The sequence below is a fragment of the Podarcis liolepis genome (assembly GCF_965112155.1).
Source record: "Podarcis liolepis genome assembly, chromosome: 3".
NCBI classification, from domain to species: Eukaryota; Metazoa; Chordata; class Lepidosauria; order Squamata; family Lacertidae; genus Podarcis; species Podarcis liolepis.
The window spans coordinates 59259302-59286959 of NC_139557.1; the positions used below are offsets into that span (position 1 = coordinate 59259302).

General features: G+C 41.1%; 1 protein-coding gene across 18 annotated transcripts in view; it reads right to left on the reverse strand.

Moving 5' to 3' along the window:
- The window catches only part of PTPRK (protein tyrosine phosphatase receptor type K), a 330112-nt gene that overhangs the window by 38779 nt on the left and 263675 nt on the right, over positions 1 to 27658 (reverse strand). For 11 of the 18 annotated variants that reach the window (XM_083497981.1, XM_083497979.1, XM_083497978.1 and 8 more), the window contains exon 14: positions 7169 to 7307. In XM_083497981.1, the coding sequence (XP_083354107.1) occupies positions 7169 to 7307 (139 nt within the window). Of the gene's footprint in view, positions 1 to 1812; positions 1843 to 5882; positions 5925 to 7168; positions 7308 to 27658 lie in introns of all 18 variants that reach the window. The other 7 variants (XM_083497982.1, XM_083497980.1, XM_083497977.1 and 4 more) reach the window with 2 other exon arrangements.

Consider the following 27658-nt stretch of genomic DNA (forward strand, 5'->3'; position numbering starts at 1 on the left):
AGAAAGCATATTTGAATGCTGTGTGTCTCCAAAAACAAAAAGCAGGAAGTCAAATCAGAATTTTAAGCCGAACCTGTAATCTCTCTTCCCTTCACAAACATTGTTCCCTCCGGAGCAGGGACAGGATAGAGCGAGGGACGCTCTGCTTTCCCCTCTACTTGCCTGGAGGGGAGGGGCTTTCCCTGCTCTTTGTTCGGACGCTCTGCTTTCCTCTCTACTTGCCTGGAGGGGAGGGGCTTTCCCTGCTCTTTGTTCCGTTTGAGCAAACACAGCAACGAAACAGAGCAGGGTGGGCAGAGAGACCCTGAGGCAGAATGCAGGAAAGCAACAGCTTTCTCACGGAGCTCCCTTCTCCCTGAAGCGCGGTTTGATTTTTGCCTTATTTTTCGGCTACAGGGACCACACATTCGCTGCATAACACGCACAGACATTTCCCCTTCCTTTTTAGGAGAAAAAATCTGCGTGTTATAGAGCGAAAAATACGGTAATACATGATTCAGATTTACTGAAGGGCAGCTCTGTTCAAGTGCAGGCCTGCACATATATTATATGGCAGCTTGTTTTGAATTAGTAGCTTTTTTTAACCCTGCATTAGGCTGCTTCAAACTTTGTCTATGCTTCTACAAACCATTCTGACTGTTGCTACCATTTAATGCATCCCATGTGCAACATACAAGATAGGCATAGATCTTGTTGACAGGTCTGTTCCCTGAGAGTAAGAGAGATCAAGCACTTAAACGCTTCAAAGAAAGCGTAACATTGCAAGCTCAGAGGAAATATCACTTTCAAACAGCTGCTGGATCCCATCTCCCCCACTGTGAGGAGAAGAACAGGGTAGGAGCGAGGAGCAGCCCAGAAGCCTTCTTCAACTTTCCCAATGATAATTAGGTGGTTTTGGTGGAAGATTCAAAATGAACAGAAGCCTTGAAGGGCTCATATCTTTTTGTTACTTGACAAGAGGCCAGCTGCTGTCCCACCCATCCACCATTGTGCCCTCATCTGGTTGGGTGATGGTGGACAACATGCATCACTTTTACTTCATGTGGGGCTCCTGACAAGTGTATGCATTACTCACATGTAGGTCAGCACCATGTACACTGGGGAACCCTTTTAGTTCCACCCCCATTACTGCATCAGCTTCCTTCAACCACTGCACATTTTACACATTTTTATTTTGTAAAAGAACACCAACACATGAGCGCCACCTTCGTGTGTAAGGGATCTGCACAAATGGATCTGGTTGAATAGGTTTCTCAAGAGCCCTTTGTGTTTGAGGTCATTTACAGACACAACACATGGTGTCAGAAGTGGAGTTTAAAGCAGACTCGCACTCTAGCACCATCCTAAAGTTTAGCCTAGCTCCTTTTTTCTTTCTTTCTGGGTGGTGGGTGCTGTGAGAAACAGGGTACATTCCCTGTCATTTCTTCCCCTGAAGTGGGAGGACTTCACTCTGCCTCAGATTAGAGCTGAGTCCGGTTCACTGCTTGATAAAGAAAACTACCTTTCACATTACATGAACCTAGAAAGAAGCCCAAACTGGATTTCAGAATGAAAATTAAATTGTAGTGAAACCGAAAGAAACAAATAGATATATAGAAATAATGTTTCTACATTCATTTAGAATACAATATCCCTTTAAAAATAAAAGCGAAAAGCCTTAGAAAATGTTTAGCTCCTAAAAAAAAGAAAATCAAAATTATATGGAAAAATGTAGCAAAGTATTAATACTTTTTGTCCCCCCCCTTTTTTTTTTGAAAAGGGATACTGCATCTTCAATACACGTAAAGAAGTAAGTCACCCATTTCTACTTACAGGTAGTAGGAGTAAGAATAGTAGCTCCTCCTGGCAAGCAAATCACAGACAGTGGAAAAAGAGAAGCAATGGTGAATGAAAAGCGTGACTCGGTCACATTCAATAAAGCAGAGAAATGTGCGTTTTTGAAAAAAAATCATGTTTTATTGGTTAGCATTACAAACTTGCTCATGCACTGATTAGCCTTACGGTGCCATGCAAATAAAAAAAATACGTTAGCATATAAAAATGATTTCGGTATTAGAAAGAGATTGCTGGAGAAAAATGACATGCTGACACTTCATTTATTGCAGGGGGAAAAAAGGAAATTAAATGGGTTATGTATTTTCATGCAGTTCAGCATAAATGTGATGACTGATAACTACCTAAATGTCATGACATACAGAACAGGTGTGTACAGGTCATGTGCTCTCAATTGTTCCCTTTCCTTTTTGTCTAACTTTCAGTTACAAACTGGCAGAGCTGTGTTAACAAACAACTAAGATGGCTGCTTACAAGTATACAGGTGTAAGCGGCTTTTTGGGGGGAACATCCTATATAGATAATAGGTCTATGCTGTCATTTTTGCAGTAGATGTGCATGTATACTAAGGCACACACACACACACACACACACACACACACACACACACACACTTCTTCTTCTGCTGCTTCTAAATCTTAAAAATGAAAATGTTGATACACACATGCTTAGCTTAAAAAAAGAAGTACACAAATGGAAAGAAATGAGGTACATTTGGAAATATTTCAACAATGGTTAAAAAAAAGTTATTTGCTATTTAAGAGATGCAGTATCCCTTTTCTTATGCAGTTTGATTACTTTGTAAAACTCTATAACAGCTAATAGAGTTTCATCTACTTGAGCTTCAAATCAGTTTGTACAAAATGATCAGGCAAAGCATAAGACACTTCTGATTCATGAAATCATACAAAACTGCTTACCACTCAGATTTTCCCCCAATAAATCAAATTTGGAAATCTGTTTCAATGCGTAAGAGTAATTAAACCAATGTGAAATTAGCAGGTATGTTTTCTGATCTTCCTAAAAGTGTTAATAACGTCCAAGTATCAAAAGGGATACCACATGATGGAATCACTAATATGTATGTACAGAATGGTTATATTTATAGCACCTAGTAGTATACAAGCGCTTAAGATTAAAACTTAAAGCATATTCAGTCTAATTCCATTGTGTTTGCAGTGTGGTGGTGTATACTAGGAAAAAAATCATTTAGTAAAAATAGAAGGCAGGAGGATAGATTACTTTAGAAAACTTGTTAACATAAAGGGCTTCAGGCAATTCCAGTTTTGTCCCACTGAGTCAATGGGAATGACAATAGTTTCACATGATTAAGGGGACTGATGGACTGAAACTACGATAAGATGAGAAAGGGTGCGTATGTTGGTAACTCATATGGACTGGGCTCAATATTACTATTCTAGAAAAGCTTACAAATCTTGATTGAATAAGACAAAAAGTCACAGTGGGTAGCAAGGTTTCCACACAATTCAGACAAATGGTATACCACACTTATAGCATAGGCTTTTTGTCAGATGTGAGGAACCCTGTGGCCATCAGCCCCAGCCAGCATGGTCAGTGGTCAAGTATGATGGGAGTTATTGAGCAACATCTGGAATACCACAGGTTCCCCCCTCTGCTTTCGGTGGGGCATGGGTCTGGGCTGGTTATAAGCCTCTGAGTCAAGATACCTATTATGTTTAGGCACATGAGATCAACCTAGCTCTGCCTGCTGAGAATTTTGCTCTCAAACATGCAGAGAAATTTGGAACTTGCTTTTCTGCGCTTAATCTATCTCCTTTGCAACTCAGTTTACCCCTTGAGTTGGGAAGGAGGAAGATTAGTGGGAAATTACCAACAATCAAGGCAAAAAGCTCAGACGAACAGTAGACTAGGCTGTGAATCCTCTTTACTGTGTGTCTGAATATACTTTCTGCAGCTCTCTCTCTCTCTCTCTCTCTCTCTCTCTCTGTGTGTGTGTGTGTGTGTTGATGGGGAAGTTCCCAACATCCAGAGCCAAAGGGATTTCATTTGGCAAGCATAATGTAACTTATGTAACTTTAAGATGTGCTAGACCATTTTAATGTCCAAACACCATGCCAAAAAATAGCAATGTGAATGTCCCTTTAAGCCAGCTCTAATATATTTCAATATAGTTGCATTAGGCTCTTTGGAATGTACTGCATTAACAAAGATTAAGGAAATACCCTCAATGACGCTTGCCCAAAGGCTCACATGTAATATTGCCCACTTTTATTGCGGGAAACAAGAAGAAAGGGAACGAATGACGTTAAGTATTAGAGGAGACACCTGATTAAGTTGTCATATTGAAAAATGTCCAACCAGTGAAGTCTCAGTGACTGAGTTAATTTCTTGCCTATTTTGAATATGGAATAGGATAGGAGGTTAGCATGTTATGCACCACCTGCAGCTGTAATACCAAGTATCATTTACATCATGTACCACTTTCTGGTTTGGCCGGTCTTTTTATTTTATTTTTTGAAATGGATTTAAATTGATGGGGCTAATTTACCAACAAATGCAAGAATCTTAGTTTAAAACCTATAGAATACAGCTGTGTATTCAATATCAGATATATTTAAATTCACTTCTGTGAACCCATAGATGCAGGATATGTATGAAACACTCTCTTCAATGACCAGGGATCAATTGCAGGCAAACAGGAAGACTACCCAATTAAATCAGTGTCCCGGGAGGATTTATAGCCATGACATTTATATCTAAATTAACAGAGTTTATCAGAAAGTCCCTACATTGCAAGGTGTACCCAACTTGTTCATGTTGCAGCATGAACAAGTTGGGAAAACACTTAGGCATTGTGGCACATATGTATGAAAATGTCATAAAAATCAGGTTCAATAGATCGAAATTCACTTCTGTGAAACTGAGCAGGTGATGAAACTACAGTTTTGATAGTGTTGTCAACAGTTATCCTCAGATGCGGAAATACGTGTTTGCAAGTGTGTATATGAGGACACCCACCCTGGAAAAAATGGGATTTGAAATTACAGTTGCTGACAGACTGTGATTTCAACACATGGCATTCCATAACAGTTTTGAGGTTTCTTCCCACTTGAAACCCAAAACAAATGCATTTAAATGGATAGCTACTGAAATTCAACCAGAGTTCTGGAGAATTCTGGCATGAGGACCTGTAGAACAGGCTGGGCAAACAGAAGTGCCCCAAAGAACTCTGCAATCAATCCCCAAGCCAGTCTTTGGGAAGTTCCTATGCCATGCCTACTAGGGAAAGCTGTGAGCCTGATTCCCTTTAATGCCCTGTGTAACACATCCCTCCATCTTATGTGCCAGCAACTGGGCCCATGCATATAGGCCTATTTTTTAAACTATAAGATCTAGAAATGTATTCTGTTTAAAGAAACTTGAGATTATAACATAAATCCATGGGTCACTTACACTGCAATACTGTGCATGTCTACTTGGAAACAAGTCACACTGCTGTCCAAATGTGCATAGGATCACCGTTTTTAAAAATGTAATTCTGGGCCCATGTCTTGCTCTCTCCTAATGTTTATGTCATATAAATAACAGCCCTCTCAGTGTGCACTTCCAGAGTATGGGGGAAGCATGGGAAGCACGAGAGAGGACCAATATGAAGATGCTGAAATTGGTGTGGGAATAGCCTATCAGATAGCTATAGGCACATTACTATGCATACAAATGATAATGAGATACCTGCCCCTAATATGACGAGGTAGTAGGTAAGCATCAAATCCTGAAGGGAAGTTGTATGCTAAATTACATTCTAAGGACATTCCCTACTGAAATATCTTTGCAACCCTAACAATAACTTATTTTTAGATTCAGCAGAGATTGGGACTTTAAAAATCAGCACCTTAGTTTGCATGAATGCCTAATAAAGTCGGGCTTTTTGCCACTTTAATATGAATTGCCCTACAGTATTATGTTTATTCTTAAGCACAGAGGTACACAACAGGAAAAGAAAAAGTGAAAGCACTGTTGGGAAAATCACATATGTATCTAACTAACACAGAACACTATAAGCATACCTAAGGTTTCTAATGCAGACGTTTCTTCTCCATGTTATGTATCTCCAGGGGGTAATTGTAAAAAGGCAAAAAATTAAAAAAAAATCTAATGGAAACCATTTAGACACATATGACTTTCAGGTACAATTCTATTTTTTTTCTACTTAGTAAAAATGGATAGAAAAATTATTTCATTTCAACATGACAGAGAAACAAATTTATCCTTGTTCTAAGTACTTTCAAAAAAATTGTACCTCACGGAGTTTTTTAATTGTGAAAAAGAGAAAACTCTTCGCAATGCACAAAATTTTTGAACCAAAACAGCCCATAGTTAGTGGTAAAGCACAGGTTCATTTTCCAGCATCTCTAGTTAAGGAACTGCAGGTTGGGTGAGGAAGGTCTGAGACCTTGAAGACCTGTGCCCTCTCAGAGCGATCAGTGCTGGGGGGAGATGGAAACTGACTCAGTAGAAGCAGTTTCGTATCTCCAAACTGTCTTACTCTGAAATGTTGAGGTTTGTGCATCCAAAAGGGATTGAAAGGAAGAAAAAATGCAGGAAAAGAGGGATGTGGTCATTTCTTATTAGCACCTTAACAATCCATTGATGATGATTCAGCAAGTTTATGCCAGATTAACAAAGTTAATCATATTTCACTTAAAAGTTCAATGTTATTTAAAAAGAAACATGTAAGCCATTCCCTGCGAAGTTTTACAACCATTCCTTTTTGCCTGAGTTCTTTATTATTCCAGAAGATGGCGCTATTGATTTTTTTCTCATGCCTTTGTGGATTACTAAGAAAAAAAGTGTTTTTGTTCAGACTCCTGCCAATACACTTTTGCACTTGAAGGTTTGTGTACTTATAACTCAATGGAAAAAATATGGTGATGTGATGTGATTTTAACTATTGCCTTCTAATATTTTCAAAGGTGGTAATGAAGGTGACATAATTCATACAATCTTTTCTAAGACAATCTGGCTAGATACAGCAGACTCATTAGTGCCAATGCAAATACCAATATTGCCTTAAACCTTATGAAATAGGATAGTAGGTAAATAAGAAAAATTATTTCAATTACATCGATGTTTTGTACATGCCATTGTCTGTATACATTTAATAGCCTTGGACTTTTCAGAAAGTTTGCTATTTACTCTAAAATACTAGTTCCCTACTCTGCAATATGTCTTAGTTTCCGAATAAGAATGTAGTCCCTGACAAAGGTTTTCATGAAATGTCCTGTGAAAAAAATTCTTTTAGATTACTTGACAACACCCAATGAAAAGAAAACGGCAAATTTACGATACCTACCTTTTTTTTACAATTAATATGACAAGGAGGAGGAGGAGAATGAAGACCAGAATTCCTGCACTTATCCCTGCTATTTTCACAACACGATCTGTCTGCTTAGCTGGGTCAGGAATTACCTCTGGTTCTTCTGTTGCTGCTGCTGAAAGAAAAAGAAATAAAAGTTATTTGAATTCCTCGGATCAGAGAAGATCATGGCCCCAATCAAAAGGAGTCCCAGAATGTTAACCTGGGCCACACACAAGGATCACTTTTAAAAAGCTAACAGCTGCTTTGAAGAAAGGGAACTGAATCCTGCTATCTTCCACTTGAAAATCTGATGGATAGGCTTCCAGCCTTATTGAAGGGATTCTTAATATTGGACTCACTAGTTCACTTTTGAGATGCATAGCCATCTTTTCCCTATCCTTCCCTTTCGCTTCTCTCTGCTGTGTTCCTTTGTCTATCTTGCATGTCTTGTCTTGCACTCTCTCTCCTATGAAAATGTAAACAATAACAACAACAAAAAGAGAATGTGGTGGGTGTCATTCATGCAATCCTCTGGACATTGGGACACAACACTAGGTCCACATTCCCCATGGAAAACCAGATGTTTACTGCTGAATCAGAACAAATGTCAGCTGGGTTTTCTGTGAATGGACATTTGTTCCACTTTGGTGGTAAACAGCAGGTTTTCCAGAGGAAAGTGGCAGCGTGAATGGAAAACCGCTCTGACCTGTGCCTAGAAAGTGTGGATTAGCCCATGTTGCTCTAGCCAATAAATTGGTAAAGAAATGTTGGGGAAATGGAATAAAAAGTTGTCTGAATTCAGCCTGTGTGCGCAGGAGCTACAAAAAAGCAAATCCCATGCTAGGAATTACAATACGATGGACTGAAAGTTAAAACTTCCAGTATCACAACACCCTTATGCAAACCTGAAATACGATAAACAGTGCTGCTTGCCACACTGAAAAAAATATATTGTAGAGTTTGAAAAACGTTCTGAGAAGGGCAACCAAAATTACTGGGGCCCAGAGCATCTTCCCTATGAATAAGGACACAACAGCTGAGGCTTTTTGGTTTAGTGAGGAGGGGAAGCAGCTGGAGAAAGGGCACCATGGGGGTTAATAAAATCACGGATGGTACAGTGTCTGTTTGCCCCTACACTTAAAACTAGAATTTGAGGTTAGCTAATGAAACAAAATTATTCAACTGGGTGCAGTAGCATGTATAGACCTTTCCAGGGTTGGCCTGTGCAAGTGAGTTAGCAGAGTTTGTAGGGCAGGTGCCCCACCTTCACCCTACGGAGCCAGACAAGGTGTTCAGGCAGTCACTTTGCTTATCTCACTTTTATAAAGTTGTGGCCTTGTAACTTCATATGCTGATGCCTCCCCACCCCCCGCCGTTTGCTGCTTCAAATGTCAATTTCCATTTAATCTCTACTGCACCCTGGAATAATGTGAATTTTTTAACACTGCACTAGTTCTGCATTTTCACTTTATAACTACCCTGCAAGAAACACATTGTCCCGAGGACATTCATGTGACCTTGGTTGTGTCATTAAATCCAAACATAGACATTGTCATTATCCCCGGAGAACATCCTGTATTTTAGAATAGTTAACAGAACTATTTGCATTAAGATGAGGGTAAACAATGGCTCTGTCTGTGGTACAGTTAAGCAGGAACTGTATGCACAATGGAAATTGTCTTAAAGGAAGAGTAAAGTAAAATCCAGGTAGAGCTTTCAGAGCGTCTCTGGAGGATTCCATATTCAGAACACTTGTTTGACCAGCATCACTGTAGATTTGGTGACTTTTAAAAAATGCCATCATTAGTTTTAATAATTTGTAAACTCCACAAGTTCATCAACCAGCATTGTGAATATACAAATGTAAGGAGAAAGCCTATGTTTGTAGATCTGCACTTGCAATTAGGTCCAGAACCAAGAAAGCCTGACCTTTAACAAAATTATAATAGAATAGTACATATATTAGTTGTTGTTTTTTCCAGGACCTCAGGGTTTACAACACAATGCTAAACATTAATAGCATGAGGAATGTTTCATTGAGCTGTGTTCTCCAATGATTTCCCAGGTAGCATACGCATGAACAGGATACCCTCATACCATTCTCTGAGTGCATTGTACACGTTAGGTTTTATGTGCACTGAATGGAGAATGTGTCTAGACTCTGGCTTTCAGTTAAAGGCATGGAGAATGTGCACAACTTGACAAAGGAATAAATAGTGAATTTGTTAGTTACCCAGACTGTCATACTACTGCATTTAAATATATATTATACTTTGTAATATTCTCTCCCACCATTCTAAATGCTAAAATGATTTTCTGTGACATGACACCACTGAGATTCAGTGTCTCACGATCCATCCAGTAACAGGCTTTTAAAACCTACTAGTTTGCAGATTCCTGATCTTGCTGACCTAACACAATCAGTGAGGGCATGATGAGTAGTGCCCCAGCATACTAAAGTCTCTTCTAGAAATCATTCTGACATATTTGATTTAACACATTGCTCATCACCTGCAAGGCATCCTTTTTAGAAAAGAGCTTCATATATCACATTTGGAGAAAAGCTTCATAGCAATTACATCATGAATTTGTCCACTGCACCATAAGCATCAGGCCACTGCAATGCCCACAATTCAGTTATTTTATATATCACTAAATAACCCAAGGGACCCTCAGGTTTAGGCTGGTCATCTCTATTCTCTATCTATCTATCTATCATCTATCTATCTACCTATCTATCTACAGTGAGGGGGGAAAGTATTTGATCCCCTGCTAAATTTGCCCATTTGCCCTCTGACGAAGAAATGACCAGTCCATAATTTTAATGGTAGGTTTATTGTAGCTGTGAGAGACAGAATAACAACAGGAAAACCCTCAGAAACCCAGAAGACAAAAGTCAGAGATTGATGTGCATTATAATGAGTGAAATAACTATTTGATCCCTTTGCAAAAGATGACTTAGTACTAGGTGGCAAAACCCTTGTTGGCAATTACAGAGGTCAGACGTTTCTTGTAGGTGGCCACCAGGTTTGCACACATCTCAGGAGGTATTTTATCCCACTCCTCTTTGCAGATCCTCTCCAAGTCAGTAAGATTTCGAGGCTGATGTGTAGCTACTCAAACCTTCAGCTCCCTCCACAGATTTTCAATGGGATTAAGGTCTGGAGACTGGCTAGGCCACTCCAGGACCTTAATGTGCTTCTTCTTGAGCCACTCCTTTGTTGCCTTAGCCATGTGTTTTGGGTCATTGTCATGCTGGAATACCCATCCTCGACCCATTTTCAATGCCCTGGCTGAGGGTAGGGGGTCTCACCCAAGATTTGATGATACATGGTCCCATCCATCATCCCTTTGATGCAGTGAAGGTGTCCTGTCCCCTTAGCAGAAAAACACCCCCAAAGCATAATATGTCCCCCTCCATGTTTGACGGTGGGGATGGTGTTCTTGGGGTTGTAGGCAGCATTCCTCCTCCAAACACGGCGGGCGAGTTGAGTTGATGCCAAAGAGCTCGATTTTGGTCTCATCTGACTACAACACTTTCACTTTCACTCTCCTCTGAGTCATTCAGATGTGCATTGGCAAACTGCAGACGGGCCTGTACATGTGCTGTCTTGAGCAACGGGACCTTGCAGGCTCTGCAAGATCTCAGTCCTTCACAGCATAGTGTGTTACCAACTGTTTTCATGGTGACTATGGTTCCAGCTGCCCTGAGATGACTGACAAGTTCCCCACGTGTAGTTCTGGGCTGCTTCATCACCGTTCTCCTGATCATTGCAACTCCACGAGATGAGATCTTGCATGGAGCCCCAGACCAAGGGAGGCTGAGTTATTTTGTGTTTTTTCCATTTGCGAATTATTGCACCAACTGTTGTCACCTTCTCACCAAGCTGCTTGGCAATAGTCTTGTAGCCCAATCCAGCCTTGTGCAGGTCTACAATCTTGTCCCTGACATCCTTGGACAGCTCTTTGGTCTTGGTCATGGTGGCTACTTTGGAATCTGCTGGATTCATTGCTTCTGTCGACAGGTGTCTTTTGTACAGGTACTGTAATGAGCTGGGATTACAGGTAAGACCTCTCCCTTACAGCAGGTGCTTCTAATCTCAGCTCGGTACATACAGTGAAGATACCAGGTAGCCTGACATGTGGCTGGTTGATAGGGGTTCAAATACTTATTTCACTCATTATACTGCACATCAATCTCTGACTTTTGTCTTCTGGGTTTCTGGGGGTTTTCCTGTTGTTATTCTGTCTCTCACAGCTACAATAAACCTACCATTAAAATTATGGACCAGTCATTTCTTCATCAGAGGGCAAACAGGCAAATTTAGCAGGGGATCAAATACTTCCCCCCCTCACTGTATCTATCTATCTATCATCGACACAAAACTGCCTCAAAGTGACTTGCAATGTAAGAGTAGAACTACTAAAACAAAATATAGGAATAAGAGTGCCTCTGTCTTATCTGTATTCAGCTTCACTTTATTGGCTCTCATTACTGAGGCCAGACAGTGAGTTAATACATGTATTGTTGAACCTGCAGGTGTAAAAAAAAAAACCAGAGCTGCATATCATCAGCATAATGTGACAGCATGCCCCAAAACTCTTGATGACGCCATTCATCAGTTTCATGTAGATATTAGAGCAGTATGGGGGATAAATCTGAACCCTGCAACACCTCACAGTGAAGATTCTCTGGAGCCAAACATCACCCACAAGCACCAAGCAATCTAGGTAGGAATAGAAACACCACAAAGCAGTAATGCCCATCCTACTTGGACAGCTGGTCCAGAAGAATACAACTGTCAATTGTATCAAAACCACCAAGAGATCAAGAAGAATTGAGAGGGACAGTGTCTTCCTGGCATGTGGGCAAAAATGGTGGGCATTCAGTTGTATCCTACTTCTCCTTCCTCCCTGCTCTCTGCCCCCAAATTTGCTGCAGAGGGTCCTCCAACTCTCTGGACTAGATTTTGAGGTCTGTTGTAGAAGCAGGGCAGTAGCACTGGATACAGCCTACTGATGAAAGATACATCAATAACAAGACTTCCTAGCACTCAAACTCAGTGTTAGATGGTGGGAACTGTTGGCATGGGACAGTAAACAAAGGGACTAGGAAAGTGTAGAAGGCGAATAAGGAAACTTCTAAGCAATAACTATTTGTATAGTAAAATAGATTATATTTAAAGCTAGAGTGGTTATACCAATAAAAACTTGTATCAACATGTTTCCTGCTACATTTTTGTTTAGATGTAGTTCTTGGGGACCTTGAGATTCAGATATTAATATGTTTCTAATTTTCCATATTGCCTTTAAAGGGAAAAAGGAGCAAAACAAAGCAAGCCATATTAAATAGAAACTATAATTTTCAGAATGGTTCCAAGTGAACCAGATTACAAAAACAGCTTTTGCACTTTAAATCTAGATTTAAGGATTTTAACCAGTTGTGATCTGATTAAAATGAGGACACAACATGTCCTCATTTATGAAATGACAGTAATTCTATTACATCAAACCTAGGAGGATATCTCTATGAATAACCATATTCTTTAAATTTGAAAATACAGAATGATCACATCTTCTCTGGTGTTGGAAACATATAAGCTGATCAACAATCAGAGACCCAATTCCTTATTTTCTGGGTGTTTTTGTCTTTTTAAATACATGATACTTAATTTACAGTAACACACACACACACACACACACACACACACAGACTAATTATGCCTTCTATCAATAGGATTTGCTTCGGATCTGAGTGGCCACTTATAGGCATGATCACATTAGATCTTATTTTGAGAGCTGTGGTTAAAAAAATAGAGAAATTTAAGAATAGAATCCAAGTGATTTTCTGTAACAGCAAAATTCAGTTCCTTAGACTGCAATCCTAAACACACTTATTCTACAGTGAAACACAAATAGATCGGCTTCAAGTTACTTCCATGGTGAGAGAAAGATACCACTAGCTCTCTGAGGGGGATGAGCTGAGGGTAGGGTTGCCACCAGTACTAAGAAAAATATGTCCACCATTTTTGGAGAAAAGTGTCCCCTGTCCTGTTTGGACTTTAAAAGGGACACATTTTTAATATATTTATGCTCCTCCTTCAAACTGTGTGGGCAGAAGGTGGGTCTGTTGGGAGGAGGAGAGCAAAAGCCTGAGCAGGAGTTTCTGTGGGCAGAGTGTGGGTTCATGAGGAAAAGAGGCAAGAGTGAGAGCAGGAGTTATCACAGAATGCAGGCAGAGGGTGAGGTGGGGCCAGGAGGAGGAGTTTGAGAAAGTTTTTGCATGGGCAAAGGGTGGGTTGTGGAGAGCGATGTAGCATGTGCCTGCTATGGTGGAGTCTCAGGTTTTCCATGGGTTGGGAAGGGGCAGCAGGTGGGTTGGAGAGTGAGAGAGGGGGGGTTTGCAGGGGGGCTGGTCTGCTGCAGAAGAGAAAGAGTTATTGCGCGGGCAAAGGGGGTGGGTCAGACTCGGAGAGCAAGTGAGGGGGTTTGCACAGCCCTGGTGGAGAGCTGGGGAAAAGAAGTTTTACATGGGCAGAGCAGGTGGGTTGGAGATGGAGGTTTGAGCAGGCTTGGTCCGCCCAACCGATAGAGAGCAGGGAGGGATTGGGAAAGAGAGTTGTTGAACAGGCAGAGGTGCATATTTTTCTTATAGTTGTAAATCATAGTGCTTTTGTTGTTGTTTTCATTCAATAATGTAAACCCTGTGTGACATTGTAATGGATTGCTTTGACGTCATTTCTGCGCCAGGGAAAGTACGGTAATTTTTAGCCCCTCAACTCCCCCCCCCACCTTACCAACCTGTCCTTTAGTTTGCCTGACCAAAGGTGGCAATTCTAGCTTGAAGATATGCAACTGATATGTGCATGTCAGCCTCTGCAAATCACAAATACTGGGTATGTTTTTACAGTATTTTTCAAAAAGTGTTGCTCCTACATATTACAGTGTTAGCCATGGTGGCATGTGATGCCATAATTTCTCATCATTTATTGAATGGCTCTGGTGTTTCAGATTAATATGTTTATAAACAAGGTGTTTGCTCCCACAAGGAATGATCAGTGGTAGCTCTCCATTTTTTGACACCACTGAAATTGACTGATTTAGTTGTTCAGATCCAAACATATTGCCCAGAGTTGGCTTTCATTCCAAATAAACTTAGGTTTTATATTCAGCAGGCATGATTATTCATAATGCTATGGGTTGATAACTGAAAACCACAAGCCTTTCATTAAAATATAGAAACTACATACACAGCTGTACTCAAACCACTGTGAAACATTATGCCTGTCTAAAATACACAGAAATGTTGGCAAGCAATCTTGCAGGGTCTGCTTGAATATTACAATATTAGGCAGACATTAAAGATGGATTACACCATACAGTGCTAAACTCCAATTAGTTTAAAATTTTAAAATGTTATTATCAACCAAGACCAGCTGATTTTAAAGATATGTTTAGGACAAAATAGATTATGTTTCATGGCAGGGCTACAAACAATTGAAACCGATGATACATTAACTGCTGCAAACTAAGAAAAATGAAAACAAAACTTCTGCCCTTTATAACATTCCAAATGTTAGAAACATAACCAATAATTATCAATACATGACAGCTAAAATGCTGAAAGAGAAAAACCCTAGCCTTTCATAGTCGGGTTACTTATTATGCTCATATATGCTCATATATATTTTTAAATATTACAAATAGTTCAGTTCTTAAATGGGCTGAATATCAAGCCTAAATACTCTTACAAATTTCCAAGAAGATACTCCCGCTTTTCTTACCAAGAAGGAAGCACAGTCTTTGCTGTGGGGAAAACAGTCTATTTGGAGAGAGTATGTGTCAGAACTTATGCTGATGTGTGTAGATGAACAGACCGTTCTGGGAACAGGCAGCGTATAGAACTAGCAGTCTACTGGGACAAAAAGAGTTTTAAAAAATACGCCACCCACAAATATAATATTAATTAGGCGATCTAACATGAGTTTGAATTTTATTTACCGGTATGTATTATTTATCTATTACAGTTATACCTCAACTTTCCTCCAAAGAGCTCAAGGTGCTGTAGTTCTTCTCCTATTTTATCCTCACAACAACCCTGTGAGGTAGGCTAGACTGAAAGACTGTGACTGGCATAAGGTCACCCAGTCAGTTTCATGGCTGAGCAGGGATTTGAACCCTGGTCTCCCAGGTCCTAGTGCAACACACAAACTACTAGACCACCTTGCCTCAAATCAGTGAGTCAGTGGGAAGCCAACGTGATGCCCTCCAGAAGTTGCTGGGCTCCAAATCCCACCAGTCCAGAATTTTCAAATGCCATGGATGATGGGAATTGCAGTCTAACGGAATATTCATTGCCCCATGTTGGCTGCCCCTTGAGTTAACACATAAATAGTGACCACAGTTCAAAATTGTGCTGCTCCTAATTTCCTCCACTCCGTCCAGTATGCAAATTAACACGCAGGATCTTCAATGGGAGAAGACATAGGCTAGCTAGAAAAATGGTGGTTTTGATGTGGAATGGATTTAAACAGAAGAATGTGCTGCTCATAGATACAGAACTGTGAGCAGAGGCTGCATGTGCATGCTGCAGCTTCTAAAGGTTGTATGTGGATGCCAGCAGCACTGTGGATCCAGTCACAGAGTGGTTTTCACTTCATAACATGTCGCCAGGAGCCATGTCATGCCTAAGTTCTGAAGTAGCCTGACACATCTACCCAGTATATCAGTAAAATTTACCCCCCCCCCCAACAAAAAAGACTTAGGTGGAGGAATGAGACAGATCTATTGGTCTTTTCATATTTGACTTGTGAAATATCCAACACTAAACAATCATTTTAGTTATCAGGTATTACAGTGGTACGTCGGGTTACAAACACTTCGGGTTACAGACTCTGCTAACCCAGAAATAGTACCTTGGGTTAAGAACTTTACCCCAGGATGAGAACAGAAATCACGCACTGGCGGAGCAGCGGCAGCAGAAGGCCCCATTAGCTAAAGTGGTATCTCAGGTTAAGAACAGTTTCAGGTTAAGAACGGACCTCTGGAATGAATTAAGTTTGTAACCAGAGGTACTATTGTATTCAAACTGGGCTTCCTCCATGGCTTGATTGTCAGATAAAGAGACATGTAAACCCTGCCATTTTATCACTGCCAACTGTCTAATCATCCCTGGTGATCACTACTCATTTGCTTCCTATAACACTGTCATATTCTATAACCTTATCCAATTCCCACACTAATTAAAGCTCTCGGCTGACTGAAATCTGGCTTTCAATTTTTTTGTGCTAGCTATTGCTGTGCATGAATTGTGTTCCTCTCACATATTCTTGCTGGAAGTTAACATTTTATGTATTAATGTATACTTTACCGTCAAAATAATTCCAATAATTAGTTAGGCAATATTAGATAATGGTGGTGGAGGTGGTAAGATTTCTTACCTACCCTTCATTATAAGGTCCCAGGGTATGTTGAAAGTACAAAAACTGTACTTTTTTTAAAAAAAGTAAAACCAACCAACCATAGACAACAATCATTAGGTTAATTAACAATTTTGAGTATTTTGAATATTATTTCAGATACAGAAATCAGCTTGACCTCACCTTAGTCAGATCAGAATAATCTTTATTTGCATCAGCCACTAAAGGTAAAGGACCCCTGACCATTAGGTCCAGTTGTGACCAACTCTGGGGTTGCGGCGCTCATCTAGCTTTATTGGCCGAGGGAGCCGGCGTACAGCTTCAAGGTCATGTGGCCAGCATGACTAAGCTACTTCTGGCGAACCAGAGCAGCGCACGGAAACGCCGTTTACCTTCCCGCTGGAGCGGTACCTATTTATCTACTTGCACTTTGATGTGCTTTCGAACTGCTAGGTAGGCAGGAGAAGGGACCGAGCAACGGGAGCTCACCCTGTCATGGGGATTCGAACTGCCAACCTTCTGATTGGCAAGTCCTAGGCTCTGTGGTTTAACCCACAACACCACCTGTGTTTAACCCATCAGTCACTAGCCAGCACTAGCCACTAGCAGCGTGGTTTAACCCATCAGCCACTAGCCATAGCAATAAAATGTACTGAAGATAGAGGTCAAAACTTAACTATACAAAATACATTTTGGAGGTTTACATCAGTAATCAAATAATAGACCTTGGTTTTCAACTACAGCATAGGAAGAAGCCACTGAACAAGATCTCAGTTGATGTTTGAAGCAGTTACTGTGCGAAGAAGGTCAGAAACGGGGGTTGTATTCAACCAACTTGTTGAACTAGTAGAAGCCAGCAAATGGACTCCTGCTAGTGCAATGGGACTCCCCTGCCTCTGCTCAGGTGCCCTTCTGTGCCCTCTCCAGATTTCCTTCGTAGACAACTGTAGAGAACCACCAAAAACAGCGGGGAGATGGTTCCATCAGACAAGAAGAAATGCTTGTGCTGATGGAACCATCTAATAGAATCATAGAATTGCAGAGTTGGAAGGGACCCAGAGGATCATCTGGTCCCGCTCCCTTCAATGCATGAATATGCAGCTGTCCCATATGGGGATTGAACCTGCAACCGTGGCATTATCAGCACCATGCTCTCTAACCAATTGAGCTATGTGGACCTTAGTGCTATGTCGAATACAACCCTGTATTTTATTTTTTGTTCATTCTCTTGCAGCCCTTTCTTCCTTTTCTATCATGCCTATTTGATTGTAATTTTGCAGGCAGCAATTGCATGTTTGTTTCGTCTTTTCAAAAATGTTGTATAGCTCCTAGAAACAATAAAAACAAGCCAACATTTCCATTCAGTCTTAATTAACACTAAGGACGGCGGTTCTCACATTTTTCTTCTAGTTCCTCCCCAAGCACAAGTTCCTGGTGGGTGGTCTGGACGGTAGGTCACTACTAGGTCACAGGTAGGTAGCTGCTGAACAACTGTTCCAATAATTGGAGAACAGGGTGAAGAAAAGGGCAAGGCAAGGAGAAACACTGATTTTTACACCTGGAGAGCTGAAGTATAAACTACAAGCTCTAAATCAATCAAAGGGCAGGGGTCATATTAGCAGCTGTAAGGCACAGTAATCAAGCGGGGCTTAGGATTCTAGGGGTGAGTCAAAGAGTTCAAGGTGGCACAGAGAAAGGTGTGTGTAGTGGTGGGAGAGACGAGGTTGAAGAGCTTGCAAAAGCAGACTACTTGGATGAACCCTTGTAAACTATGAAGTTAGGATAACTGCCAACAATGGAGAAGGCAATGTACTGTGAATCAAGAAAAACCATCTTCCAAATGCTAAAGTTGCACGCACCCTGGCTAAACAAATGGTCTGCCGACTATGTAAGCAGGAGAGCTATTAAAAATGTGGCAGTGTGTACTAAACAGTGGGGATTTGCATAGTATTTATTTATGCGGCGGTTTTTTCCTCTTTCTTCAATTCAAAGATGGATTCCAGGGCAGTAAGCATTAAAAAGTTCAAATTATGGTAGCGTGAATGATAACAGAGTGTATTATAATATATATATATAGTGCAGCTATTGATGGTCCAAGAACTGCTTCACAGGAGGAGGGCATATTTAGGAGAGCTTTGAAAGAAGCGAAAAAGGCAGCTTGATGGATAGAGATAGCAAATCTGATTAGACTAACATAAAGCAATTGGGAAGTCATCCATTAACTTCGCCACAGAAGATTGATTCGTTGCAGAGGGGATGCAGTCAGTTCCACAGGACAGTGGAAAAGCTTGGATGTGATAGGTACGAAAAATCTAATTTTCATCCTATTTACTAGAGCTAGTGCAAGGGGAAAATAGCTTGTTCTCCGAGGGAACTAATGAAGTGTGATGAATTATGTGAAGATGAAAGATTAAATTAAGAGGAAAAATAGGAAAATGGGATAACACGAAGAAAACAAATGGAACTATTACTTCAGGCTCTGCAAAACACTTCCATAATGGAAATTTAGTTACTGCACATCCAACATCTACTGTATAAATAACTGCAGGAAGTTTTCCTCAGAGAATGCTGAAGAAAACAAAAACAAAAAAGCAAAATGTTTTCTTCATAGTACCAAATCCTACATATCATTATTTCAAATAATCAAGATGAATAATTCTTACTCAGAAGTTTTCAAAACAAGGTGGATGCCTGAGATGGGCAGTAATAAAATATGTATTATCAGAGCTTGATTATGACTTTGAGGTATTTCTTATAGATAATAAGTCATACAACCTGTGTTGGAAGTACAGGCTTCATTGCAGTTCCCTACTTAAAATGGCTGTTTTCAAGGATGGGATAGAGACTTGCTTCTTTATGCATTCACCCTTTTTAGGTGTGGATCTAAACATGCAATGGATGGATGGACATGACAAATAGATTCTAAAAATTTGCCCAGTATAGGCATGGCTGTGGCTCCTCATGGTTAGGTTCTGTATCCTAGAGACACTGTAAATGGAGAATAATGTGGTCCTACTTTGGAAGTATAGCTCAGTTCTCACATTCACCACTTTTGAAATGGTAAAGCCACAAGTTTTGCCTTCCCAATTTTTTGGAGACCCATAGATGTCATATACACTTTAAAATTTTAGCTTCCAGTAGTTCGTCAAGAACTGGTGATTATCGGAGAAACGGAAATTTATCATGGAATAAGCCTTGACATTGATTTTGAATAGTCACATCATGGTGAGTTTACCACACCAAAATGGAACAAAGAAATAGCGCACAGAAAAACTATCATTTTGGCCTAAGGAGTCATCCAGCCTAAATGGCTGTCAGATCACAATATAGGGAAAAAAAAATTCCTGGCCAAAATCAGTGTTGCAATACAGATGACTTACAATTTGTGCAGGGGTTAGGTTGTGGGGATTGCACATATAGGTGAAATTGTGTGCAGCCAAATCAACCCTGTAAATGTCCCCGCATAATCACCCCTACCTTTCTGGAGCCAGTTTATCAAGTGGGTCTCACCCCACATGCAAGGTGGAGAGCTTTTAAGTTTTCTGCCTTGCTTACCAGCTCTGGGACATGTCCCGCGGGAGCTTCCCAGAGCCTGGTAAGCAAGGCATAGATCTTAAAAACTCTCTCCACAGCAGGACAACCCAGCACAGGAAGAGCTTTTAAGCTCTCTGCCTTGTGTGTGTTTAATTTGTGCCATTGCAGCTGGCTGGCTGCCAAGTGTGTAAAGCTGTGAGCGCACAAGTGAAATGCGTACAAGTTGTGAGTTGACTGTATATTTGCATATGAAGATCTCCAAATGCCTCCACTGACAACGCTGGACCTATTAGCACAGGGGTCAGCAAAGAGTTTCAGCAGGGGGCCAGTCCACTGTCCCTCAGACCTTGTGGGGGGCCAGACTATATATGTGGGGGGGAATGAATGAATTCTTATGCCCCACAAATAGCCCAGAGATGCATTTTAAATAAAAGCACACATTCTATTCATCTAAAAACAACTGGCAGGCGCCACAAATAACCCAGAGATGCATTTTAAACAAAAGGACACATTCTACTAATCTAAAAACACACTGATTCCTGGACTGTCCATGGGCCGGATTTAGAAGGTGATTGGGCCGGATCCGGCCCCCGGGCCTTAGTTTGCCTTCCCATGTATTAGCACCTCTGAACTGCAAACATAATCATTTATTGTGAGTGCAACTTCCTGCAAAAAAGCCTGAACACCACACAGCTTGGGGGGGAAGGGACACACACAAAACACCTCAATATTATCTGGACTGAGTCTTAGTCTATTGGATCTCATCCAGTCCACTAGTGTACCAAAGCACTCATCTGGCACCTCCTTCTGAAACTGGCCATCCAGTAAGAGCAGAACCATTACAGTGTAGGTCCTTCAATCCCCAACTCTGATTGCCTATCTAGAAAGGTACTATGGTTGATAGTAATGAAAGTAGCTGAGGGGTCAAGTAAATCAAGTGAGATGCATTCCCCTTGTCCCTCTCTCATATCACAAGGTAACCAAAGCTGTTACCTTGCTTTGGATCTAGAAGGGACCTAGAACTGGCTAACAACCACTTGCCAAGGAAGGGAATGTTTGCAACTGGCCTATAGCACTTTGAAGAATGCAATTTAAAAGCAACAATGAAAACAACAACATGAAATCCCTCTACTCTAACTTAAATCTACCAAACAAAGGATAAAGTAATGGAAGTTTAAATTGCATTGAAGAAGATTAAAGTTGTGTCAAAACTACTAATGGTGCATACATGTAAATCCTCTGGATTTGAAATGTAGCTCTAAAGAAACAAAAGGGGGGGGGGGGAGGAAAAAGTGCCTTGAGCTAGCAAACAGATCACTATTAGCAGCTCTGTGTAGATGAAGAGTTTTAATGGGAAGCATATATTCTCACCACTAGAATAATTAATTACTGGCTTCTTTTCTTCCCACTGCAACATTTAGCCAGTTATAAACACTTTTCTGTTTATGAATGTACTTTTGATTACATTCAACGTCACTTTTGACACCACACTAAAAATATATCCTCATAGATGTAAGCTCAGAAAAGGGAGACACCAACAGCTTTCGAAACTGAAGCTTGTGGATAAGGATAATATATTAAAGAAATGAGGATGTTGTTGTGTCGCTAAATGACTTCCAGTTGTCCATATGCCCAGAAGCATAAATCTAAGAAAAAGCTTTGCTGATTGTAGCACATAAGGAGAGCACTTGGGGCAATAGCACAGATGCCACAGCTACACTTTCAATCTAGGAGCTGGATTGAGAAGGGGGAGGGCGGGCAGTGAGAGGAAGCGGTCGGTAAAATGATTTAAGATACCCAGGATATAATGGGATGAGTTGGAGAAGCCAGCATTTGTTATGTTAGAGGACAGGAGTATTAGGATTGTGGTTGACAAATCTTTAGCTGCTTGAATGGTTTAGGACTGCATTCAGCTTTCTGAGCCTATTAGTATCTTCTTGATTCCCAGTTTTGCAGATTTCTGGGGATTTCTACACAACATATGGGTTAGCATTAAGAGCATTAAAGATTTATAAATTTGTATCATCACGATAAAGCGCACAAAGAGATGAAATATGCACATGGTTGGGTGTAATCCTCATACTGCTCAGGCTTGAATTAAACCAAAGACCCATTCATAGTCTAATACCGTTAAAGAGAAACGAGAGAAAGAAATATCATTTAAGTTTATTCATACTAGCTTCAGGTGCCATGAACATAGCCCCAAGGCTTTCAATGTACAGTCGTACCTTGGATCTCAAAGGTCTTGGCTCCTGAACAAATTGGCTCCCGAACAATCAAAATGCAGAAGTGAGTGTTCCGGTTTTTGAACAATTTTTGGAAGCTGAACGTCTGGTGTGGCTTCTGTGGCTTCCAATTGGCTGCACGATGTTCCTCCAGCCAATCAGAAGCAGTGCCTTGGTTTTCGAATGGTTCCAGGAGTCAAATGGACTCCCGGAACACATTCTGTTTGAGAACTAAGGTACGACTATACAGATAATACACAGTCCAAGTAAATACCCCGTATTTACCCAGCCTACACAAACTGACCCAATGATTCACTCATTCACATTTCACACATGTGACTTAACTATTTTAAAAAGAAGTGATCGTTATTTTTCAATCCCTACACAAATATGTGATGACTGTCAATATGAAGGATGGAACTTTTAATCATGGATCTTCATTCATTTCTCTAGCTAAATCAATGCCAAAGCCATTCCAGTCAGGAGAATTCTATGTACATGAATTGTCACCATATATCTATATGTCAGCTATTCAGTGTAATCTGTAACTTTGTGTGACACTTAATACTACTTGTGTATCTAACTGGTTAAATACAAATGGAGTACATACAGGAAATGAAACTTGCCATTTATTTTTAGTAAACAACTCCCTCTAGGGAGCATGAAAAACAAATCTGGTTTCAAGTAGATGCTCTTTGAATACAAACAAATCCACAAAGAATATAATTCTTCTGGGAAACACACTAGAAGGCATGTCACAACATACATAAAAGTGTGCATCAATATTTTATATATCCTGTGGGAAAACTGACACTAGCCTTCAAAGATGTTTAACCACACTGAAAATAAGTTGAGAACTGTGTATCTCACAACCTAATTTCTAATAGAAGTCTCTTTATCAGGTATTTTATAAACCTACTTCTCCACTCCTCTGATGATCTTTTTGCACAATTCACTGAGAAGTGTGCAATTACACAGCCCAATTATACAGCTAGCAGATAAGAAATAGCATATAATTTTAGGATTAGTGCTAACTTCATTAAAAGTACTTTCATAAATAAGAAGCACAGCCTGACTGACAACATTACTGTCAGGCCTATTTTGCAAGAAAATAACCAAGTCCAATGTCACAACAGGGAAAGTGCCATAGCTGAGTGGTAGAGACTCTGCTCTGTTTGTAGAAGGTCTCAGGTTCAATCCCTGATATCTAGGTAGGGCTGGAAGATGCCTCTGCCTGAAACCATGAGCAGCTTCTGCCAACCTGTGTAAGCAATACTGACCTACATGCCCTGATGGTGTGACTCAGTATCAGGCAGCTTACTATGTTCCAATAAAGGCAAAAACAGTTGCAGGGATGCAAACCAATAAAGTTTCAGAGAACTTCATTAAAAAATGAATTGCGAAGCAGGCTAAAGAATAGGATACAGTTTACTGCAAACAGAACTAATATGGTGCCCAACAGATACTACAAAGAACAGTGTAGGTCTCTCTATGTCATAAAAATGTGATTTTTCAGAGTATGCTTAGAGCAGGGCGGTCCAATTTTTTATATCAAGTGGGCTGCAAGAGTACTTTGACATGGAACTCATGGGCCGCACACTGTCTTGTTGTGTGGCGGTGGGGAGCAAGACCAAAATTTGACACCCCCCCCCCAAAGCCAGGTAAGTAAGATGCTGAGCTTTGGGAAGGAGGCACGAAGCTCTGGCAGGGTCCTACAGCCCTCCCACCTTCTCCTCAAAGCTGCGAAAGAGGTAACTAGGCTTTGGGAAGGAGGGTGGAGAACTCTAGGCCCCTGTCAGAGCCCTCACACCTCCTTCCCAAAGCCCAGCACCTCACCTGGCTTTGGGAAGACAGCACAAGGGTGGTGTGTTAGGAGCTCCTACACTCGAGTAGGACCCTGGCAGAGACACATGCCCAACTGACATGTTCTCTCCCTCCTGATCGATTGTTCAGGAGCTTCAAAAGCTTTCTTCAGTCTGAACATCACAGCAACTGATGCCAACAGACACTGGCACACTTAGGGATCCGCAGAGTCTTCGCAGCTTGTGTAATAGACCTCAGCAACATACACGGAGCACTGCAACATGGCTCATTCTCTCTCTAGCATCAGACAGCAAAGAGAAAAAACAAAGGACAACAGTCCCACTTCAAGGAACACAGTAACACAAACATCCTGTCTCCGTCACTTCCCACTTTGTGAAGTCAAAACATACACCGTCATGTGAAAGACAACGATCCCATGATTGCAATCAGCGAGCAGGAATTCTAACATGGTGTGTGTGTGTGTGTGTGTGTGTGTGTGTGTGAAATGTTGCCACAGGTTGCATGTTGAACTGCCCTGGCTTGGAGAGCTCCTACTGCAGCCTCAGAACAAAAAAATGTATCTTCAGAACTAATGGCCACATGTATTAGTCTAATGTGGAACAATCTACATCCTGATAAAAAATGCCATGGTTTTCATTCTTCTTATTTTGCCCTTCATTCTTAAAAGAAGCTATGGTAGTTGTTTCTTAAACTGTAGGCCAGTGTTTCCCAACCGGTGTTCCGCGGCACACTACTATGCCGTGAGACATTGGCTGGTGTGCCGTGGGAGGGAGGCGGGAGAGTTGGGCGGTGAGAGGTGGCGGAGGCGAGGATCCGCGCCGAGCCGGGGGCGGCTCCGCGGTGGTGGTGCCGAGCGGCGGGGCAGCGCGTGCAAAAGGGAGGAGCGCGAGACAGCGGAGGAGGAGGAGGCCGGCATGTCCGGGCAGCAGCAGCAACAACAGCAGCAGCAACTCCCGGCGACGGCTCCTCAAGCCCCGCCGCCGCCCCCTCCTCCGCCCGCTATCGCCGCCACCACCACAACAGCCGCCGCCGCCTCAGTTGCCGCCGTCCCTCAGTCCCTCGCTCTGCTGCCTCCTCCCACCCCCAAAGCTTGGAGGTTCCCCGGCAAGGGGGAGGGAAAAAACTTTCACTTTCGTGCGTCCCTCCTGGCGTGACGCTGCGCGCTGACGTCACGGGGCGGGGCTTTAATGGTGGTGTGCCGCGAGATTTTTTTCAGTAAACAGGTGTACCGTTGCCCAAAAAAGTTTGGGAAACACTGCTGTAGGCCATAGTACACATTGAGGTGTTCTATGAGACTAACAGCAAAAACTGTCGAATGTCTTTTTCAACTCAAAACAGAGATGAACTCAGCGTTTCAGTGTATCTACTCATTCTGCCTATTCTTTTACTGATGTTTTAAAAATGCCACTGCTTCCTTCATAGGCACCACACACTCCCTCAAGAACATATTCACCATTTCCCCCACTTGTTTGGCCAGTCCCACTCCAGATCCCATTTTAGGGAAGTTTTATTTTTTAAAGTTTAACGTTTTATTCTGTTTTTAATCTGTTGGGAGCTACCCAGAGTGGTTGGGGAAACCCAGTCAGATGGGCGGGATATTATTATTATTATTTGCCCAGAAATGAAAGAGTCAAACATGTTGACCCCACTCCTTCAAGGATTCCATCTACATCCACTGGCTGCACAAACTGAAAAGTATCCATAACAACAGGAACAGATGTCACCTTCATGGGAAAATGTACTTGTCAACTCAGGGGAAGGAAGAATTCAAGGATAAAAAAAAGTGTTTTGTGGGAAATGGTTTGTTTTATTAAATATGTTTCAGTCAAATAGCATGATTGGTTTCCTCCATCAACTCATGACACTTTATAGAGTAATATTATAGAGTGACTGAATTAATTTCCCCCCTTTTCTTTATGCTTGGCTAGTTGTTTATTTCTATGATGGTTCCCTGATTGCTTCACTTAAGTGTTTATTAGTGCATTGTGGATTGTATATTTGTGGGAGATTTTGTTGCCTATTTGTTTTGCTCTTCTGTTTGTTGTAACCAAATGTATAGGTAATGTATGTGTTGAGTTTTTACTGGTGTGTTTCTGTGTTTTTTTTGTTTGCTCATTTTTCCTTGATATGGAAGGTCTTAACAAACATTTCTTAAAACGTTTGTCCCTTGCCTGCCTTTATGGTCCCTACCCCATAAACAGATCTCACCATAGTGAGAAAGACTGCAACCTGTGTGCTTGCTGTCTATTGTCCAGGTGTCCATTGCTTATGGGCAGTTTATGGGCAGTTCTTTGGGCAGTTCTTGGTTCAGATAGCCATTCAAACAGAGACTCTTTTCAACAGAGGACTGTCCTCTGTCAAACGGCTATCCCAGTCTCCCTGCTCCTTTCCTATGCACAAACTTGCAACAGCATGTGAAAAGTAGGTTCTATTGCTTATTGTTTGGGCTTGAAAATGAATTTAGATTTTAGAAAGGAATTTGTGCCTTTTCAAAAACCATGCATATTTTAAAAACAAGGCTATCCATTCATGGCTGGGTGTCACCGCATTATTTTAAAAACTTTTCCATATGGAAACTTCTTTGAGAAGTTATTTCACTCTGTCAACATGCACTGTGTCTTATGAAACAGCTCTAGGTTCTGAGCCACACTTAAATATGTACAACAGTGACAAAAAAAGCATTTGGGGAAGGGCCCAAGAACATAAAATTACTTCTGTGTTTATATGTAACCACCCTTAAAATGTAATGCAATTAGAGTTATCTGGAAACATTAAGTGGCTCACCGCTGGCTGACGGACAGGCTTGTAAATTGTATTAGAGAAGGGAACAAGCCTATTGCAGAGTTTGGGAAAGTTGCCAAAGTAGCCTGCAAAATGATTTCTGGTCCTTGCTCTTTATTGCTTGTGATTATGTGATGTGTTTATCAGAATAATTTGATTTCATTTTTCCCACTCTGGGCAATGCTCCAAGCCTCAGAGGTATTAAGTAATTTAAAATTTGCCGTAGGTGTCCATAGAAAGGAACCTTGAATTGCCAAGAGCAGCTTGCTATGAAAAAAATACCCCAAAAAATGCAATTCAAACTCTTATACTGAAAGGTTTGGAGGCTCTGCAGGAAAGTGTTATTGTAACTAATCTTGGAAGAGCAGGGGGGATGATCAGGATCAACCTGCTCTATGAATTGATTCTGTTCTACAAAAAAGACCACCCATTTTTTATCATGTTTATACCCCGCCACTTCTCTGTACTGTATCCTGAAAATAACACCGTATGATGTATTAGGCTAGGAGACAGACATTACAGCCAGGTTACCTTGTGAGTTTGGCTTGGGAGGTGGGAATTTGGATTTGACTCTGACTCTTTCCAGTTCCAAGCCATTAAACAGAAAATGGAAACTTTGTGTGTGTGTGTCTTATCTGTAAAATTCTAAATAAAGAGGTGGTAACATGCTGCTATCCCACACTTGTATCTGGATATCAGCA